The following is a 21202-nucleotide window of genomic DNA, read 5'->3' on the forward strand; positions in this document are numbered from 1 at the left end:
TTTGCACTATTTACATTTAATCTCAATGGCCGCTAAGTGAAAATGGCCGCTGCCTATATAAAAAAATCGGAGTGTCTATTTGCAGTAAGTGTAAATAGCCTGTCTTGTTGGCAATGGCTATTTACACTAATTCTGCCCACTGATGTCTGGTTGGACCAAACAAGATTAAAAAAGATGCACACCATTAAATGTCTGCAGTGGCGTAGGGAGTATGGTGCGGGGAAGTTGCTTTTGATGCGTTCGACCCAAGTTCGAATATGCCTTCCCAGGAGAGAAAAAAAAAAAGGTTCAGTTCCATACTATACTTAAAGTGCTCTCTTTTCACGCACTAATTTTGTACTTGATATACTAAACATTCTACTTTAGTACTTCTTAAGATACATACAAGTGTACTCAACTGTGCAATTTTGAGACACCATGAATATGAACTAAAATGTGTTTTTAACATACTATCTCTGTATTAAAAAATGTATTTAGTTACCAGGTCACCACTTGAAGTAGGTAACTTAATACATTTTAATACAGAGATAGTATGCTAAAAGCACATTTTAGTTTTGCATTTTGCATTTGGGTTTTGCATTTGGTTTTGGGGTCGGTGTAGGGAGGGTTTATTGTTTCAAGGCAGAATCCATTTAATAATTTTAATATAGTCATTTACACTGTTATTATTGCATCCTGTAATGTGCAGTATTGACTGTACAAATAGTATCTGCCACTATTTATGTGTGAAAATATAATCTAACAACTATTTGTACTCATTGCAAAGAACTGCTATTTTTATATAGTATAAATAGAATATATTACTATTTTCACTTAATGTAAATGGCATCTACAGCTATTTGCACTTTGTGTAAATAGCATCTTTTACTAAGAAAATATGCTTTTTTCACTTAGTATAAATAGCATCTATTGTAAAATTTAGTGAAGTCAATTGTTTTCTGCCTCAAAAAAAAAAAAAAAAGTGCTAACATGCTTCTAGTCTGATAAATGTTTTCTAACCTTGTTTAATTTTTATCCATAAATAACACTTACAACGTTCATCTTTGTTGTCACCATGACAGTATAATGCCAGTAAACCTGGTAACTTCTACACAAGGACACTAATGTAGGAGATGAGGTAATGTTGTTGTTGTTGTTGTTGTTGTTGTTGTTGTTGTTGTTGTTGTTGTTTACATGAAGCTGAAGAAATAGTTTGCCATACCAGTCTTGAATCAGCTAAAGAACATAAACATGTCTCTTACTTCTGTCTGCATCTGTTCATACATAAACAAAGCCAGTAGTTAAAACCAACTAGAAACGGTGTAAACAGAACAGGTGTGTGACGTTGTATCTCTGTTAACGCACTGGCAAGATCCACAGATTCTACATGGGATGGATTGTTTATTTAGGTTCTATTAAGGCATGAGTTGGGCCAAGACAAACCAATGGGCAAAAAAAAAAAAAAAAACATTTTATCTGCCCCAAAGTGATTCGGCCTACTGGGAAAAGGCCTGGTATGCCAGATTAACAATCCAGCCCTGACATATGCACAACTAGATTTTTTTTTTTTTTTTTTGGACACTAATATTTCTCATTGAATCCAGTCTACAGACACTAGATGGCAGTATTGATAAGCTGCTTCACTTGAATTGTGGGAGGTTATATTTAAAGTTTCACTTCAAGAAACCAACATACAAGTCTCTGCTTTATTTCAGGCTAAGGAGGCCGATCTGCAGGTCATAGAGCAGGTCTTGAGTGAACCATCTCTGAGCGCAAGTAAATACAGACAGTGGCGAGATGCTAATGTGCTCCTGCTGCAAGAGATCGGAGAGAAACACAAGAGTACCGTGGAGACCGAGGCCCAGAAACCACTGGTTCAAACTCAGCCCCAACGCCAGTCACTCTTCAGGCCGAACGCTGCGTTCCCTGCTGTCCCCGTCTACACAGAGACCAGCCTGTGAAGATGAGAGGCTGATTATAACAAAGAAAAGATGAAGTGAAACCGGATTAACAGATGTTTGGTGTTGTACAGGCTCTGTGGTCACCTTCACACAGCAGTTTCTCAGACACAAATGAAGCCTCTCTGAAACTCAGATTCCGGCCTATAAAGGAAGAATGCAGTAACTATGTCATAGAACTGAGAAACAATTTGCCTTTGTAGTTCACAATCATTTTACTTTTCAAATTTGTCATTCAATGTTTTTAGAAAAGTGGGAGAACTTTTATATCGCAAGCGTCTTATGTGTTTGTAGACGTTCTGTAAAATGGTTAATTTAAATGGTGTGTTTTAAATTTGATTTTATGAATGACTCATGACACTGGAACATGGTGTGTTGTCTGGTTTGACTTTTGAGGTAGGCGATACATGAATTTCACCAAATACCTCTTATTCAGCCCTTGTGTTTGTTACAAAGTCACTCCATTTCACGCACACTATCTAGGCTCAGTTATCTCTTCTGTTCATTAAACTTGTTTGTGCTTGATCTTTTTAGGAGTGCAGTCTTGTTTACCTATTTTAACATGACGGTCTCTTTTAGATGTACATATTTTAGCATTTTACAACTGTAAATGAATGTCTTAAATATTGTAAATTTTTGTATAAATGTCTTTGGTATTTTTGAATTAATCCATACTAAAGGAGTGCAAAAGGAAATAAAAATGGCTGTTTAATATCTTCTTTCAAAATTTTTCTTTGTATTTGAGAAATTACAGTACTCAAATGTACTGGATCAAAAACATGTACAACCACTTTTTGTTTGTCAAAATTGGTGAAATATGATCAATGTTATGAGCAACAATATGTGATCTGTGGTTATTTTTTTGAGGGGAACTGACTTGAAATCGCAAATTTATTTTCTAAAAGCGAAATAAAACTGAACGCCTCAATATCGCGACACAACAGCCTTTTGAATGTGAGTGCATTAGCAGGTAAATTGCTGAATCGCTGGCGTTTCATATGAGATTAGGACATGTCACGTGACTGCAGCTGCTGATGATGTCGAAACCAGCACGTCCAGCGCAGGTAGGCTTTGACTAATTAAATTTACTATATTTTATTTATCCGTTGTTGAAGTATATATAACTTTTTAAAGTATATCGGTTTACTTATGCCCTTTTTGAGCTTAACTGAGACTCGAATGTCTGTAGACGTTTAGTTTGGGCGAGTAAGAGCAAAATGCTCAAGTTACAGTACCTCCAATGCCCTGTAGATGGTGATATCTTCTTATACTTCTGAGGCAGCGTAACGGTTTAATGATGTCCATCAATATAGCGCGAGCTTTGGTGAGAACTAAACAAATATTTAATTATTACAGCAGTAATTTCTCGATAGAAATGATACCAAAATTGAAATATGTTGGTCAAAATCGTACATTTATACTGAGCAGCAAACGCAACTTTCGGACGCCATCTTTATTTTTCTAGCTCAACTGTCAGAATGAAGAGCACAGGATTGTGGGATATCACAGGCAGCTAAGGATACATCTATGCTTCCTTCAAAAATCGATCTGAGGGAGGTATCTCATGAGACAGGAAGTGAAGCTAACATTGGATTCGGACGTGCCTTGATGCCTTACTACCTTGAAAAGTGTCCTCAGAAGGCAGCATTTTCCAGTTTTCGGACGCAGCCATAGACTGCATCTCAATCAGCTCCTAGTTCCGTAGTCAGTGCACTGATCAGGGAACTGCTACATTCATTTACACGATACTGATTCACGACATCGGAAGGTATGGAGCTGATTGAGACACATAAACTGCTGCAGAAAAAGTTACATGCCATACAAAATGTAGAGAGTAATTAGTTTTTTCACTCTTTCGGGGGGTCGTATTTCCGGCGCTCAGCATCGCTGGGTAAATTTATTTCCGCCGATGTCTAAACGTAAAAGTGTTGTTGTATGAGACTACATGAAATATATATATATTTTTTGTGTTCCCATTTGCTCAAATAGCAAAAGGAAAAACTCCACAATAGTGTTTTCACAACTTTTAAAAGAGGGAAAAAAATAGAGAGAGAGATTGATAAAGGCAGTCAGAACAGAAGAGAGAAAGATGTCGATTTGACCGTCACTCCCAGCTGTTATATTACAAACACCCTCAGCAGCGTTAACTAGTTTTTTTGTAATTTGATGCAAAGCTAATATAATAGAAAGTATAATGTTATAAATCTACATTTCATTTTTTAAAAATTAAAATAAAAACTTTGCAGGATCTACAATGCTGATGGCCATTAAACGCGTCATCACCGTCTGTGAAAAAGGCTTGTTACTCATCACAAATGTAATGGAGTAAAGAGTACACTTATTCACAAATTTAGTCAAGTAGAGAGTAATTTTAATATCTTTGATACTCAGTCAAACTATAAAGTAGCCAAAAAGATTTAGTACAGTAACCAATAACGTTTCCTCAAATACTTACACTAGAACTGACATAATCCTACATCTAAAAAAATCGGCTTGATAGTGACACCACTAATTTTAGAGTTTTAACATTTTCAGCGTTCCATTAAAGACAAGAAAAAGAGAAGACTTAGAAAAAAAATAAAAAATAGGTTGAATGAAAAAGGTTATAGTTCATCCAGAAATGAAAATTCTGTCATCATTTACTCATCAAATATGGTAAAGCCATAGGGTAAAGCTCAAATATTGCCTAATGCATGAAAATAAATCTCATTGTTTTTGTTTGTTTGTTTGTTTGTTTTTTTCTTTGCAGAACATACAAGTTCAGAAAAGAACATGGAAAATGTTTTGAATAATAACAACAACATAAGAACAGAAAGTAGAGTAAACATGGCTGCATGTACATAAATAGAAGAAAAGCATAATAGTTAAATCACATCTCTAAATAAACCCTGTAATGCATCAAAAATATGGTATTTTTATAACTGCATATAAGTCTGAAGGATGAAATTAGAGAGTTGAATTCAAGAGTAATGGAAGACAGAATGGAGAACCACTTTTGTTTATGAACAAAAAGAGATAAATGATCAGGGTTTTCATGATAAAAATAATATCTTTGAGAGAACAAAGGAGTGGTTTCACCTTGGTCTTCTGTGTTTTACATTGTGTGATTAAAATGAATTCAAATCAAAACTATATTCATTTATGTTTCAAAGATGATTTCTAAGAAAGTCATGGGTTTGGAACAACATTAGGATGAGTAAATGAAGACAGAATTATAATTTGTGGTCCCTTTAACATCTTTAATTTAAATAAAATTTAAAATGGTATGATGCTAGACAGAGCTGTGGTTCTCGGTCATGCCATCTGTGAGGGATGAGTATATGAATGTCTACAGAAACTTTTAAGAAAAGTCCAGCAAACCGATCACAGTCGGCCATCTGCTGCCAGCTTTTGTCCCCCAACACAAAGAGAGTTAATCCGGCTGCAGTCCTGTTATCCTTCACTGACACTCATTTACATGAGAATAGAAGAGACTTTCAGCTGACGGCCTGTAGGGAGCACCATAGAGTAAGATGTCTAATTTGACAGATGAATGTCCTTATGCTGCAAAATTTGGCTATATTAGGCACTGAAACAATGGCTGTGTCTGAAAGATTAAGCAGCTGACTTGTTGCCTCGCTGCCCTATCAGGCAATGACTTTGTTGCACACAAAGGCATCTCACGAAACTGATTTTGGACAGACTTCTGAGGCAGCTTTGTGGATCTACAGTACAACAAAATAGAGAGAACTCTGGTGATAAATAAGAAAATATCAGATGAAGGTATTTTAGTACTTGATTAGTGAATGGAAAGTACATACTTTTAAATTCGTAGTGAAGTAGTATGCCATTACTGTAATATGCTAAATAATTTGTTGATACCACACACCCCTTTTTATGTAGCAAGCTGCAAGAATATTAGCATTTGGCTAATAAATTCCATAAAATAAAAGGGTTAGTTCACGCTAATAAAAGGGTTAGTTTACTTTCAAATTGAAATTTCCTGATAATTTACTCACCCCCATGTCATCCAAGATATCCATGTCCTTCTTTTGTCAGTAGAAAAGAAATGAAGGTTTTTGATAAAAACATTCCAGGATTATTCTCCTTATAGTGGACTTCAATAGACCCTAAACGGTTGAAGGTCAAGTTTACAGTTTCATTGCAGCTTCAAGGGGCTTTAAACGATACCAGACGAGGAATAAGGGTCTCATCTAGCAAAACGATTGGTCATTTTCTAAAAAAATGTATATGCTTTATAAACACAAATTATCACCTCGCAAGTGCTTCCGCCAGACCGCCTTCCGTATTCTTCAAAAAGCTTACGCCTTCCCTATTCAAATTACAGAACGAATGCGCCGCCAGTTCCATTTTTTCTTTTGCTATTCAGATTTTTCAAAAAATCTTCATGGAAGATTAATAAACCATGAACCAAACCAACCAACAAGAGGTGAATCACAATATTTCCACAACTTGGATTTAAAGCAAAAATGTATCTGAAAATAAATACAAAAAGGTTATTTAACAACTTTAATGAGGGAAAGAACTACAATCCCATGGAGCATTGCATATGACATAAAAGACATCAAGGCACATCCAAATCCAATGTTAGCTTCACTTCCTGTCTCCTGAGATGCCTTCATCTGATCGACTTTTGAAGTCAGCATAGATGTCTCCTTCAGTGCCTTTGATATCCCACAATCCTGTGCTTTCCATTCTGTGACAGTTGAGCTAAAAAAAAAAAGAGTCTGAAGAGAGTGGTTGTTGGTCAGTCTGTGTGTAAATGTATGTTTTTGACCAAGGTTTTCCATTTTTGATGTCATTTCTAGTGAGAAATTACTGTTTTAGTAATTACATATTTGCTTAGTCATTACCAAAGCTCGCTCTATTTTGCTGTAGATTATTAAACCATACACTGCCTCAGAAGTCTGTCCAAAATCAGTTTCGTGAGGTGTCTTTGTGTGCAAACGCTACCTACAAAGTCATTGCCTGATAAGGCAGCAAGGCAACAAGTCAGCTGCCTAAGTTTTCGGATGCACCCTATGTCTTTTGGTGCAATTTGATTGTCGCAATTTTCTGATTGGTGGAGATTCTCTGTACAGTCATGGGTAATGTAGTTTTTCCACCAGAAATTCCACTGTTGAACACAATTATAGAATAAGTTGAAATAATTCAAGCTGATGGCTTTAACAAAAGCTTATACCAACAGTTAATAGCCTTGAAGCTCACAGTACAGGTATGCCTTTAACGGTTTATTTTTCAAAAACAATTTAATTAATGGAATTTTTACTTCCGTAACCTCTACTGTTGCACTATACCATGTACAGATACACACTTTAAAAATCTATTAGAAAATGTATGCACAACACTTTTAGCATACTGTTTCTATAAATTTTGAGGTATTTAGAATGAATAATATGTGAATTGATAAGCAACGTTAGTTGCTTAGTGTAAACAGGCCTTCGGCCAGTGTAAAATGGCACACTGAAAATGGGTTATTGTCTCTTATGAGGTGAAGACAGGGTAAACCCATGTCTCCTGGGCTCAAAATAACAATGTTACTGTCTGTTTACGCAGCAGACAGTGGTTTAATACACAACAGAGGTCAGACAGAAGGCAAGACATTCACCGTAAACAGAAGAAAGTGTCTGTGTTGGACGGAGAATGGAATACTACATTTTATTATGTTTCCTGTGAGACCATATATCTTCAGAGCATTCATATGTGGCCAGCTCAATGAAACTTAATGATAGTGTGCTGTCCATGAGTTTATAACGGTGTATGTTTGTGTATTCTTCTACAATAACAACCCCAGAACAAAAACCTTAATACATTCTTTAAAAAAAATGGTTCCTTCTTAATACACTCCTAAATATTTTTTTCTTCTTAATACACTACATTAAAAAAGGCTTCCAAAAGGGTGTTTTCACACATTCTATATACAGTATCTCACAAAAGTGAGCACACCCCTCACATTTCAGCAACTATTTTAGTATATCTTCTCAAGTCACCTTATTTATATAGTGCTTTTTACAATGCAGATTGTGTCAAAGTAGCTTTACAGTGATAACTGGTATATAATTTTGGCTGCACAGCAGCTCTTAAAGAAAATGGTGTCAGTATCCATCTTTAGTAAATTCAGTATTGATTCATTCCGATGTAAGAATAGTGATAACAGCTCTACGTCTTTTAACCATGCAAAGCCACATGTCCTATTCATCATGTTCATGTTTTTGTCTGCTTGATAGGACCATACAAATTTGAGTATCTTGTATTGGGGCAGTTAAAATTTGGTGTTTTGAGTACAATCCTCTCATACTGACCACTGGATGTTCAACATGGCACCTCATGGCAAAGAACTCTCTGAGGAATTTGTGGTCTCCACAAAGATGGCCTAGGCTATAAGAATATCAGTAACACCCTGAAACTGAGTTACAGCAGTGGCCAGGGTGATACAGAGGTTTTCCAAGACGGGTTCCACTGGGAACAGGCCCCGCAAAGGTCGATCTAAGTAGTTGAGTCCTCGTGCTATGCATCAGGTGCAGAAGCTGGCTTCAAAAAACAGATGCATGAGTGCTGCCAGCATTGCTTTAGAGATTGCAGAAGCAGAAGGTCAGTTTGTCAGTGCTCAGACCATACACCGCACACTGCAGCAAGTCGGTTTGCATGGCTGTCGTTCAAGAAAGAAGCCTCTTCTGAAGCTGGCTCACAAGAAAGCCTGCAAACAGTTTGCTGAAGACAACCTGTCCAAGAGCATGAATTACTGGAACCATGTCCTGTGGTCTGATGAGACTAAGATAAACTTGTTTGGATCAGATGGTGTCCAGCATTTGTGGCGACGCCCTGGTGAGAAGTACCAAGAAAGTTGGGTCTTGCCTACAGTCAAGGATAGTGGTGGTTGCATCATAGTCTGGGGCTGCATGAGGGCTGCTGGTATTGGGGAGCTGCGCTTCATTGAGGGGAACATGGATTCCAACATGTACTCTGACATTCTGAAGCAGAACATGATGCCCTCCCTTCAGAAACTGGGCTGAACGGCAGTTTTCCAACATGATAACAACCCCAAACACACCGCCAAGATGACAACTGCCTTGCTGAGGAAGCTGAAGGTGAAGGTGATGGAGTGGCCAAGTCTCCACACCTAAACCTTATTTTAGCACCTGTCAGACATCCTCAAGCGGAAGGTGGAGAAGCGTCATATGACTAACATCCAGCAGCTCCGTGATGTCATTATGGAGGAGTGGAAGAGGATCCCAGCAACAACCTGTGCAGCTCTGGTGAATTCCATGCCCAGGAGGACTAAGGCAGTGCTAGATAACAGTGGTGCTCAGACAAAATATTGACTCACTTTTTACTCACTTTTGCTGCCAGTTATTTAGACAATAATGGCTGAATGTTGAGTTATTTTTAGAGGACAGTAAATCTGTACTACTATACAAGCAGCACATTGACTACTCTATACAATTTTCATTTCTATAGTATTTTCACTTGAGAAGATATATGGTGAATTCAAGTTCATTGGGACACTTTTTTCAAGTCATCTCATCTCTGTTTTCCTCTAAACTTTTGTGCAATGGAAAAGTTCCATGGATATTAAAGTTTCTTCATGAAACCATCAATGTCAATCAAGAACTTTCATTTTTTAGAGTGTATGTGTAATTTACTTTTTTATCGTACATTTTTTTTATCCATCACCTCATTCAGGTGATCTCAGACCGAATGTTTTGGTGCTGATCTGAGCATGATTGTTTGTATATGCCTAAACGAACCGAACTAAGGGAGAAAATGTGCCATGTACAAATGGTTCTGAAACAAAATTCCAAATGAGCCAGATGTGTGTTATGATATAGACACGGAGGCAGAGATAAAAGCAATCCAGGTGAGTTTTATTGAACAATACGTAGAACACAGAGTGATAATGGCTGTTATCAGGTTCTTGAGAGATGAATATAAAGTAATACTGTCCTTTAGTGGTTTGTGGATCCAGGAGCTGAGATGAGATGGAGGGAGACGTTGGAGACACTCACACACACAGAAGGGTAAGCACACGAAGGGACCAGGAGACGAAGGAGATGAAGGAGATCGCTGGAGCAGGTAAGTATGTTGATGGGGAGTCCTTGAGGTAAGCATATACATGAAGTAGTGCAAACGAGACCGGACAGTGAATGTGTGTGAGTGTGGTGGCTTTGTAGTGCTGGTGATTGCAGAGTGAATGAGATGCAGGTGGCGGTGATTAGTACGCTGGTGATTGGGTGCGTGGGTACTGTGGTGAGGTGGAGCCTGGCGTGTCTGTGACAGTACCCCCCCTCCCACGGCCCGCTCCTGAGGGCCGCGGACCCCGACGTCGTGGTGGTCTTCCCCTGGGTCGCGGGGCAGGTCTGTCTGGATGGTTGGTATGGAAGTTCTGTAACAGAAGAGGATCAAGGATATCGTTCCTGGGAACCCATGAGCGTTCTTCGGGACCATAGTCCTCCCAGTCCACGAGGTATTCGAGTTTACCACCACGGCGCCGGGAATCCAGGATCTCGTGGACCACGTAGGCTGTGCCGTCTTCTAGGTGAAGTGGAAGGGGGGGCTCGGTGGCTGCCACGTCAGGCTCTGTGGAGGGAACAACAGAAGGGTGGTAAGGTTTGAGTAGGGACACGTGAAATGTAGGGTGAATTCTGCTATACTGTGCTGGGAGTTGGAGACGATAGGTGACGGGGTTGATCTGCCGAAGGATGGTGAATGGGCCAATGAAGCGGGGACTCAGCTTCTTGCAGGGCAGATGCATCCTGATGTCCCGGGTGGACAGCCAGACCTTCTGCCCCGGCTGGTAGACAGGAGCCTCGGAGCGTCGAAGGTCGGCTGCCATCTTGCGTCTGCGCAGGGCCCTCTGCAGCTGGTGGTGAGCTGAGTCCCACACCCTCTCGCTCTCCCGGAACCAGTAGTCGACTGCCGGAACGTCGGAGGGTTCCCCGTCACAGGGGAACATTGGGGGTTGGTAGCCGAGTACGCACTGGAAGGGTGTTAGTCCTGTTGAGGCTTGGCGGAGGGAGTTCTGTGCGTACTCGGCCCAACCCAGGTACTGGTTCCAGGAGTTCTGGTGGCCGTGACAGAAGGTACGCAGGAAGCGGCCGATCTCCTGGATCTTCCGTTCCGTCTGCCTGTTCGACTGAGGATGGTATCCAGACGATAGGCTGACGGTCACACCCAGGAGGGAGAAGAAGGCTTTCCAGACGTGGGAGACAAACTGGGGTCCTCTGTCGGAGACAATGTCTTCAGGTAATCCATAATAGCGAAAGACATGATTAAACATTAATTCTGCGGTGGCCATGGCGGTAGGTAGACCCTCCAGGGGTATTAATCGGCAGGACTTTGAGAAGCGGTCCACTACCACCAGGATGCATGTGTGACCATAAGATTCGGGGAGATCGTTGACGAAGTCCACTCCCAGGTGTGACCAGGGTCTCTCAGGAACGGGCAGAGGAAAGAGCTTGCCGGTGGGAAGATGGCGTGGGCTCTTGGAGATGGCGCACTCCCTGCAGCCCTGCACGTACCTCCTGACGTCGTTGGCCATGTTGGGCCACCAGAAGCGTTGTTTGAGCAACGAGAGGGTCTCCTTGACCCCCGGGTGACCAGTGCCAAGTGAAGAGTGAACGCTGTGCAGGAGTGGAGTGCGACGTGCCCGTGTGATGTACTGCAAGCCCGGTGGGCAACCCGGCGGAGTGCGTGTGGAGGCATTGGCGGAGGGAATGGTTTCTACGGACCACTGGATTGGGCTCACGAAGATGGACTCCGGCAGAATAGTATCAGGCTTTTCGGGCTTTTCCTCAGGAGCATAGAGGCGAGATAGGGCATCAGCCTTCGTATTCTTGGAACCAGGACGGTAGGAGATGGAGAAGTTGAATCTAGAGAAGAACATAGCCCAGCGAGCTTGGCGAGGGTTGAGTCTCTTTGCGGCCTTCAGATATTCGAGGTTCTTGTGATCAGTGAGAACTTGAAACGGGTGAGTAGCTCCCTCCAACCAATGCCTCCACTCCTCAAGGGCAAGCTTGACGGCCAGGAGTTCGCGATCACTGATGTCGTAGTTCGCGATCACTGATGTCGTAGTTGACCTCCGCCGGGTTGAGCTTGCGGGAGAAGAAGGCGCATGGATGGAGTCTACTTGGTGTCCCCTGCTGCTGTGAAAGGACCGCTCCCACTCCGGTGGTAGATGCGTCCACCTCAACTATGAACGGGAGGTCCGGGTTAGGGTGGACGAGGAGGGGAGCGGTGGTGAAGGCTTTCTTCAGGGTCTCAAAGGCATTGGTGGCTAGTGGAGACCAGGACAGAGACTTGGGCTGGTGACGGAGTAGGTTGGTGAGTGGACTGACGGTAGTGCTGTAATTCTTGATGAACCGGCGGTAGAAATTGGAGAAGCCTAGGAATCTTTGGAGTTCTTTGATAGTAGTAGGAGTGGGCCAGGACTGTATGGCGGAGACCTTCCCCTCGTCCATCCGGATGCCACTGTGATCAATCACGTACCCCAGGAACTGGACGGAGGGTTGGTGAAATGAGCATTTTTCAGCCTTGAGGAAGAGATGGAACTGCCGTAAGCGCTGGAGGACCTCCGCACGTGGTGGCGATGTTCGGCCAAGCTCCGGGAGTAGATGAGGATGTCATCTATATAAACCAGAACGGACTTATGGAGAAACTCCCGGAGCACCTCGTGGATGAAATCATGGAATACGGAGGGGGCGTTGACCAGGCCATACGGCATCACAAGGTATTCGTAGTGTCCTGTGGGCGTGATAAAGGCGGTCTTCCACTCGTCCCCCTCACATATCCGGATGAGGTTATACGCGCTGCGGAGGTCCAACTTGGTGAACACAGTGGCACCGCGGAGATGTTCCAGGGCCGCTGGGACGAGGGGAAGTGGATAGCGGAACTTAATGGTGATCTTATTGAGGGCACGGTAATCGATGCAGGGCCTCAAGCCTCCGTCCTTCTTTACCACGAAGAAGAAGCTTGAAGCAGCAGGGGAAGTAGACGGGGGGATGTAACCTTGTTCGAGTGCCTCCTTGATGTATTCCTCCATGGCCTTCTCCTCCGGTATGGACAGGGGGTATATGCGTCCCCTGGGCACTGGTTCACCCGGCAGCAGATCGATGGCACAGTCCCATGGCCGGTGTGGAGGAAGCTTGGAGGCGCGTTGCGGGCAGAAAACGTCACTGAAGGGGGCGTAGTCCGGGGGAACATCCACGGAGCGCTTCTCAACAGGGCTCTCGATGGACGTGGCATTCACGAGAAGAGGCTTGGAGAGTGGAGATCTCGGAACAGGAAGCGCTGGGAAGCAGTCTGGGAAGCAGTGATCGCCCCACTTCAGGACTTCGCCCGTGCGCCAGGAGATGTTGGGGTTGTGTTGTTCCAGCCACGGGCGCCCTAGAACCAAGTCAGCGGTGGATTCCTCCAGAACCAGCAAATGGATGTGTTCAGTGTGCAGGATTCCGATGCTGAGTTGAAGTGGACCCACGCAGTGACGGATGTGTCTGCGGCTTAGGGGTTTGCCCGTGATGGAGTGGATTTGATAGCTCGTCGGTGAAGGAGAGATCTTAAGGTTGAGTTGTCTACAGAGGGTGCCTGAGATGAAGTTTCCGGCTGACCCTGAATCAAGGAGCGCCACCACTGGAACAGAGATGTTAGCAGCAGTAAGGGGTACAGTTGTAGTGAGTGGTTTCATTTTCTGAATGGAGGGAAATATTGCACTCACCACGGGTCGAGGAGGACGTATTGGGCATGTGGAGAGATTATGCCCCATAGTCCCGCAATAGAGACAGAGATTCAGGGCCAGCCTTCTTTGTCTTTCGTTTGGGGTGAGACGAGAATGATCTATTTGCATGGGTTCTGTGGCTGGTTCTGGGGAGCTGACGGGTTCGGACCGACGGAGGAGGTTGGTGGTGGATGACTGGCCCTGGTGTTCTTGAATACACGACTGCATACGGGACCCCACGCGGATGGCGAGTTGGATGAAGTGTTCTAATCCCATGGAGTGACGGAAAGTGGTGATGAGGGCTTGCTCGTTCCATCCGCTGGTGGCGGCTAGCGTTCGAAACTGCAAGGCATATTCGTTAACAGAGAGGTTTCTTTGCTTTAGATTATAAAGTTTCTCACCAGTCGAGGAATCAGTCAGAGGCTTCCCAAATACTTCCCGGAAGTGGGAGACGAACGCCGAATAGGATTGGACGACTGGGCCTTTCTGGGTCCATAGCGAATCTGCCCATTGCAGAGCCTTCCCTTGCAGTTGTGAAATAATGAACGCTATTTTAGCCGTGTCTGTGGTGTAGAGGTGCGGCTGCATCTCCAGGACCAGTTCACATTGGAGAAGGAATCCGCTGCATTCCTCCGCCGATCCAGAGTAGGGCGCCGGTTTGGCCATGGGACTGGCGGTGAATGCAGGTGAAGGAGCGGTGCTGGTGGGTGCGGAGACAGCCGTGTTGAGGGATGACGATGTTGAGGGCTGTGGTGTGAGTGCTCGACGCAGCACGTCCACGAGTTCCTGGAATGGATCGTTAGTACTCATGCCGTTCAGTTGTTAAGGTCCGGTCTTCTGTTATGATATAAACACGGAGGCAGAGATAAAAGCAATCCAGGTGAGTTTTATTGAACAATACGTTGAACACAGAGTGATAATGGCTGTTATCAGGTTCTTGAGAGATGAATATAAAGTAATACTGTCCTTGTGTGGTTTGTGGATCCAGGAGCTGAGATGAGATGGAGGGAGACGTTGGAGACACTTACACACACAGAAGGGTAAGCACACGAAGGGACCAGGAGACGAAGGAGATGAAGGAGATCGCTGGAGCAGGTAAGTATGTTGATGGAGAGTCCTTGAGGTAAGCATTTACGTGAAGTAGTGCAAACAAGACCGGACAGTGAGTGTGTGTGAGTGTGGTGGCTTTGTAGTGCTGGTGATTGCAGAGTGAATGAGATGCAGGTGGCGGTGATTAGTACGCTGGTGATTGGGTGCGTGGGTACTGTGGTGAGGTGGAGCCTGGCGTGTCTGTGACAATGTGAAAACACCCTTAATATAAAGTGGGACCATCATTAGATATTTATAGGGACATATCCCTAGCATCCCTTCTAAATTCTATGCCTTTACCTAGACCTACCCCTAACCCTAACATTGAACCTGCTGATCAGGAAAGGTCTAGGATGGGAGCTATTTTTGAGTGTGGTAACAATATACACTGGCTGATGTGGAATATTTTCAATATACAAATTTTGAATATTGTCTTTGTTTTTATTTAAAATAAATGCTTCTCCAAACTAATATGCAACGGGAAAAGGGAAAAGAACGGGATAAAAAAAAAAGGGATTTAAGGATTCAGAGGATTCAAACTCGGATTGGTTATGTCAAAAACTATATCCACTATCCTTACTCCACTGCTCCTGTTTGTCTGGCTCAACCAGACACTGGTGGGAGGAGTTAATAAATAGCCAACAAGGTGGGCTATTTGCACCTGGTGTAAATAGACACTCTGTTAAAAATTACCCCCCCCCCCCCCCCAAAAAAAAGGCAGCATACAATTTTCCTTTTACACTACACAACTGTCTGTTGTTAGTTCCAGCCAAAACACATTTCACACTGCAGGTCTTGAATCGCAGACAGATCTAGGCATTTAATCTGCCAAATATATGTTGTTTATCGACGACACGTTGGATCTTCTCATGGAATGCGTCTTTGAAAATTCACACATAGGGATCGTCACTTACATGAACGAGCACCAACTTGCCCCAAAAACTTTGGCCGTTTATTTGTCAATGAGGGTAATCAGGGTATTCAGGTACATTTTTCCATTCATTTTTCCCATATGGGGATTAAAAAAATAAATAAAAATTCATTATAGGGTGGAGATAGAGTGGTGAAAATCAAGTTTTTAATGTTGTTTATGTATCTATGTGGTGTTTTTAATAGGCTTTAAGGCAAATCATGTGCAAATTCATCACCAACACCATTGCTGAGTTTTTCCCTTTAAAACTGCAGTGAACCAAAGAGTGTCAAAAACACGGTTTAAAATCGTGTAACCAATCCTGTCAACATACAGGGTGGAGCTTTTCCACAGTAAGAACAAGAACACCTTTATGAAGGGACAGGAAAAATTGGGTACACATAGCAATATAGAGGGTGAATTATGTATATTATGTATATTAAAATATTATGATGAACTATATCTTTTTCCACTGACTTTCTTTGATGTTAAAAGCGTTTCTAAGGATGCTGATTTTTAGAAGGCAAACTGAGATGGCGAACGTGAACATGATTTGTGTAACATTAGCAACACATTATTAGCTGTTTAATAATGTCGTCAAGTCAAAGCACATTACAGATCTGATACATCGACTTGTACATAACCCTGTATAATTCCTGAATCAGTTTCTGGTTCAAATATGGCTGAATTAAACCAATATTTCCGCCATTGTATAGCGTTTACTTCAGTTAACTGAGTGGATCAGGTTGTCCGAGCTGGTGTGATTGAGTGGAGGCGGGGATTAGTAATGCGATTTGCTTGGTGGAATTTTTGGTACAGCATCATGGGTAATGTAATTTTCATGAGGAATTCCACTGTTAAACATGATTATTTTAAAAAAATAAGCTGAAATGATGTGAACAGATGGCTTCAACAAAAGCATATACTATCGATTAACAACTTCTGAGCTCACAACAGGATATCAGGGAGGAAGTTTTGGAGGGTTCCTGCACAGTGCGGCTGTTACATACATCATAATCATGACTTAATACATTCAAAATGCATTAAAGGTGTAAATAAAATATAAACAATAAGCAATATTTGACATTTAAAATTTTTCTGTGCTTCTAGATTCCCGACTTGCACCACAGATGTCAATGTAAATATTTTTTTATTGGTTAATCGAATCATGATTTGGATCGTGTGTCAAACTGACTAACGGCTAAAATCACGTGACTTTGGTGCTCCGAACAACAGATTTGACACGCTGATTCATAATGCTCCAAAGCTTCCTGAAGCATTGTTTTGATTTCGGCCATCACTACATAAGTCGTTATTTAGTTTTTTTGGCGCACCAAAAATATTCTTGTTGCTTTATAATATTAATATTGAACCACTGTACTCACATGAACTGATTTAAATATGTTTTTAGTACATTAATGGATCTTGAGAGAGGAAATGTCATTGCTCCCTATGGAGGCCTCACGGAGCCATCGGATTTCAACTAAAATATCTTAATTTGTGTTCCGAGGATTAACAAAGGTCTTTTGGGTGTGGAACGGCATGAGGGTGAGTAATTAATGACATTAATTTCATGTTTGGGTGAACTAACCCTTTAAGTGTTAGTTTCACTTAAGGATTAGTTCACTTTCAAATTAAAATTTCCTGATAATTTACTCACCCTCATGTCATCCAAGATGTCCATGTCCGTCTTTCTCAGTCGAAAAGAAATTAAGGTTTTTGATGAAAACATTCCAGGATTATTCTCTTTAGTGGACTTCAATAGACCCCAAACGGTTGAAGGTCAAAATTACAGTTTCAGTGCAGCTTCAAAGGGCTTTAATCAATAAGGGTCTTATCTAGCGAAACGATTGGTCATCAAAAAAAAAAAAAAAAATGTATATGCTTTATAAACACAGATGATCGCCTCGCAAGTGCTTCCGCCAGACCGCCTTCCGTATTCTTCAAAAAGCTTACGCTGTACGTCCTTCACCTTCCCTATTCAACTTACGGAAAAATGGAACTGGTGCCGCGTTTGTTCTATAATTTGAATATGGAAGGTGTAGGACATATGTTTCACTAAGGCCTTTGGACAAAAATAAATAAATAAATAAAACCTGTCACATCATTGACCCCAACCCAGAGCTTCATAAATGTACTGTATGTTCTTTCTCCTACAATGTGGCTTCATTCTGTGGATGTGACATTAGCTTATTCATTGGCCTGCTGAAGGTAGGTTTTGGAGAGATGCTGAGGTTCCTGTGCATTCCTTAAAGGGAATGTGGTTTTGAGCTGTGACTCACTGTAAACCACAGTGCAGCAAACTCGCGACTCATTCTTCTGGTTTGACTCATAATAGTATATAAGAGAATCTATTGCTCATTCTAACTAAAATATAAAAGCCTGTGATGGGTTTGTTCGTTTTCCAGGGAATTGTTGTTGAAGCTCTGTAATTATATGGGAAGAGTTCCATGGTTAAGGGTGAGACTCCATATAGCATACTTCTTATAATATCTCTTTTTCCCATGAACATTTGTCTTTGGCTGTGTGTGTTCCATAATACACTTTTTTCAGTTGTTCCCAATGTAATGTTCACTCCATCTAGGCATAGGAATTTAACGATTATGGTTTCAATTCCAAATTCACTTACCATTAAGGAGTCGGTGATCTGTTCTAAATGTGTATCTTTAACTAGAACAACCAGCCAGTGGTTGTGTCCTAAATTATGTGCTACTCACTGTCCACTTAGTACTTACTACTAATAATACTATGTATTCTTCCATCTACTGTAGACATTTTAAGAAAGGTGGAGTCATCTCAAATGGAGCACAAAACTTTTTGTCATGATCACCGTCTGTTCCTGTCAGTTCCCGGACTACATCTCCCATCATCCTCTCTGCCACTCACCTGCACACACTTAACACTAATCACTAATCACCACACCCAGCTGCTTCTCATTATCAGGACTATAAAGGACTTCCACTCACACCACCTCACCGCGAAGTATTGTTAACTGTTGTTGCAATTTCTGAGCGTTTATTCCCTGTTTGCCTGTCTGTTCTCGACCTTGTATGTTCCTGTTTTTGATCCGTTGCTGCCTGTCCTGATCCTTGCCTTGTATACTGTTCTGTGAGTGATATCTGCCTGCCTTTTGACCTACCGCCTGTACCCTGACTACGACCCTGCCTGTCCTTTGCTGCTCCTGTTTGTTCCTGATTGACCCTGCCTGTACGACCATTCTCATTCTTAATAAAACACTGCACTTGGATCTCCTGCCTGAGCCTCCCATTCGTAACAGAATACTTCGCCAAACCAAGATCCAGCAGCTACTGTGAGTGTTTGTCTCATCCAGCATCAGCATGGACCCAGCAATGTGTCTTGTCAGCCTTCGTCAAGGTAACTGTACCCTGGAGGCACATATTCAGAAGTTTCTGGATATAGCCCACTTATCTGATCTACCCGACTGTGCCCTCATTGACTTTTTTATTTATGGATTAAACCAACCACTTAAGGACTATGTATTCACCAATGGTCCACGAGGGTCATTCGTAGAGTTCTTGGACTTTGCCCTGCTCACCGCTGGTTCAACTTTTACTGTGGGGGTCGCGGAGGAACGCGACACCACGCTGAAGCACATAATGGCTGCCGCGCCAATGGACACTCACAAAATGGCGGCTACCATCACAACAACAGTTCACGTCTCCACTGATCGCCCAGAGTCACGTCACGTCTCCACTGATCGCCCAGAGCAACGTCACGCCTTCGCTGATTGCCCAGAGCATCGTCCCGTCTCCGCTGATCGCCCAGAGCAAAGTCACGTCGCCGCTGATCGCCCAGAATCACGTCACATCTCTGGATCTGTCTGGGAGTGGAGAGGGTTGCGTTCCAGTGTGGCTGATCCACCGCTGATGTCGGCGCGTGCGGCTGGAATTCCCAAGCATCAGTCGGCCTCTTCGCTCTCAAGCCAGCCGGCCTCTTCGCTCTCAAGCCAGCCGGCCTCTTCGCACTCAAGCCAGCCGGCCTCTTCGCACTCAAGCCAGCCGGCCTCTTCGCACTCAAGCCAGCCGGCCTCTTCGCACTCAAGCCAGCCGGCCGCTTCGCACTCAAGCCAGCCGGCCGCTTCGCACTCAAGCCAGCCGGCCGCTTCGCACTCAAGCCAGCCGGCCGCTTCGCACTCAAGCCAGCCGGCCGCTTCGCACTCAAGCCAGCCGGCCGCTTCGCACTCAAGCCAGCCGGCCGCTTCGCACTCAAGCCAGCCGGTTGCAACGCTCTCAAGCTCGCCGGTTGCAACGCTCTCAAGCTCGCCGGTTGCAACGCTCTCAAGCTCGCCGGTTGCAACGCTCTCAAGCTCGCCGGTTGCAACGCTCTCAAGCTCGCCGGTTGCAACGCTCTCAAGCTCGCCGGTTGCAACGCTCTCAAGCTCGCCGGTTGCAACGCTCTCAAGCTCGCCGGTTGCAGTGGACTTAAGCACCCTGGACGCGATGGACGAAATGGCTGCTTTGCCAGTGCCCACGGGCAAGATGGCCGCCCCTGCGGTGCTCAAGGATGCAGGGGTTGTTCCAGCCATTGAGTCCGCTCCAGCCAGTGAGTCCGCTCCAGCACAGCCCAGAGGGCTGTGCTCACTTTTTATGTCTTGGCTGTCCTACGTGCGTTGAGGAACTCAAGCTCTACTGCCGTCCCGGAGCAGCCCGAGCCCGCTGCCGTCCCGGAGCTGTCCGCTCTCCCTGATACGGCCATGGAGGCCGTCACCGAACTGCCCGCTCTCCTTGATAAGGCCACAGAGCAGCCTTGGTCGGCCCTGCCACCACCGCCTGGACCATTTGCTCTACCGCTGCCGCTCAGGCCATCTGCCCTGCTGGCGCCACCCGAGCTCCTTGCCCATGAACCCGCCAATGCCTCCCTTGATTTCCCCAAGAACTTTTTGGGGGGGGGCAGTATACCTAGGGGTGGGGAGCTGGTGGGTGGGGACCCTGCTCAACCACTGCTGTCATGGCCATTAATGGACTGTAGGCCACTAAGGCCATGTATGGACTCCGACCTGCCGTGGCTGCCCAAGCCACCTGACCCACCGTGGCTGCCGGAGTTCCAGGGGCTGCATTGGAGATCCCGTTCCTGGCTGCTACTAGATCTCCAATGCACCCACCCCCACCCCCCCTCCCTAGCTGTTCCTTCACGTCGCGAGGACGCGCCTTCCGGGAGGGGGGCGTTATGTCATGATCACCGTCTGTTCCTGTCAGTTCCCGGACTACATCTCCCATCATCCTCTCTGCCACTCACCTGCACACACTTAACACTAATCACTAATCACCACACCCAGCTGCTTCTCATTATCAGGACTATAAAGGACTTCCACTCACACCACCTCACCGCGAAGTATTGTTAACTGTTGTTGCAATTTCTGAGCGTTTATTCCCTGTTTGCCTGTCTGTTCTCGACCTTGTCTGTTCCTGTTTTTGATCCGTTGCTGCCTGTCCTGATCCTTGCCTTGTATACTGTTCTGTGAGTGATATCTGCCTGCCTTTTGACCTACCGCCTGTACCCTGACTACGACCCTGCCTGTCCTTTGCTGCTCCTGTT

General features: G+C 43.9%; 1 protein-coding gene across 1 annotated transcript in view; it reads left to right on the plus strand.

Annotated features, from left to right (window-relative positions):
• The window catches only part of LOC137018291 (connector enhancer of kinase suppressor of ras 3-like), a 66508-nt gene extending 63781 nt beyond the window's left edge, over nt 1–2727 (plus strand). The window contains exon 24 of the mRNA XM_067382895.1: nt 1695–2727. Within this exon, the coding sequence (XP_067238996.1) occupies nt 1695–1940 (246 nt within the window). The 3' untranslated portion in view covers nt 1941–2727. The remainder of the gene's footprint in view (nt 1–1694) is intronic.
• The last annotated feature ends 18475 nt before the right edge of the window (nt 2728–21202 follow it).

The sequence above is a fragment of the Chanodichthys erythropterus genome, chromosome 4 (assembly GCF_024489055.1).
Source record: "Chanodichthys erythropterus isolate Z2021 chromosome 4, ASM2448905v1, whole genome shotgun sequence".
In the NCBI taxonomy this organism is placed as follows: Eukaryota; Metazoa; Chordata; class Actinopteri; order Cypriniformes; family Xenocyprididae; genus Chanodichthys; species Chanodichthys erythropterus.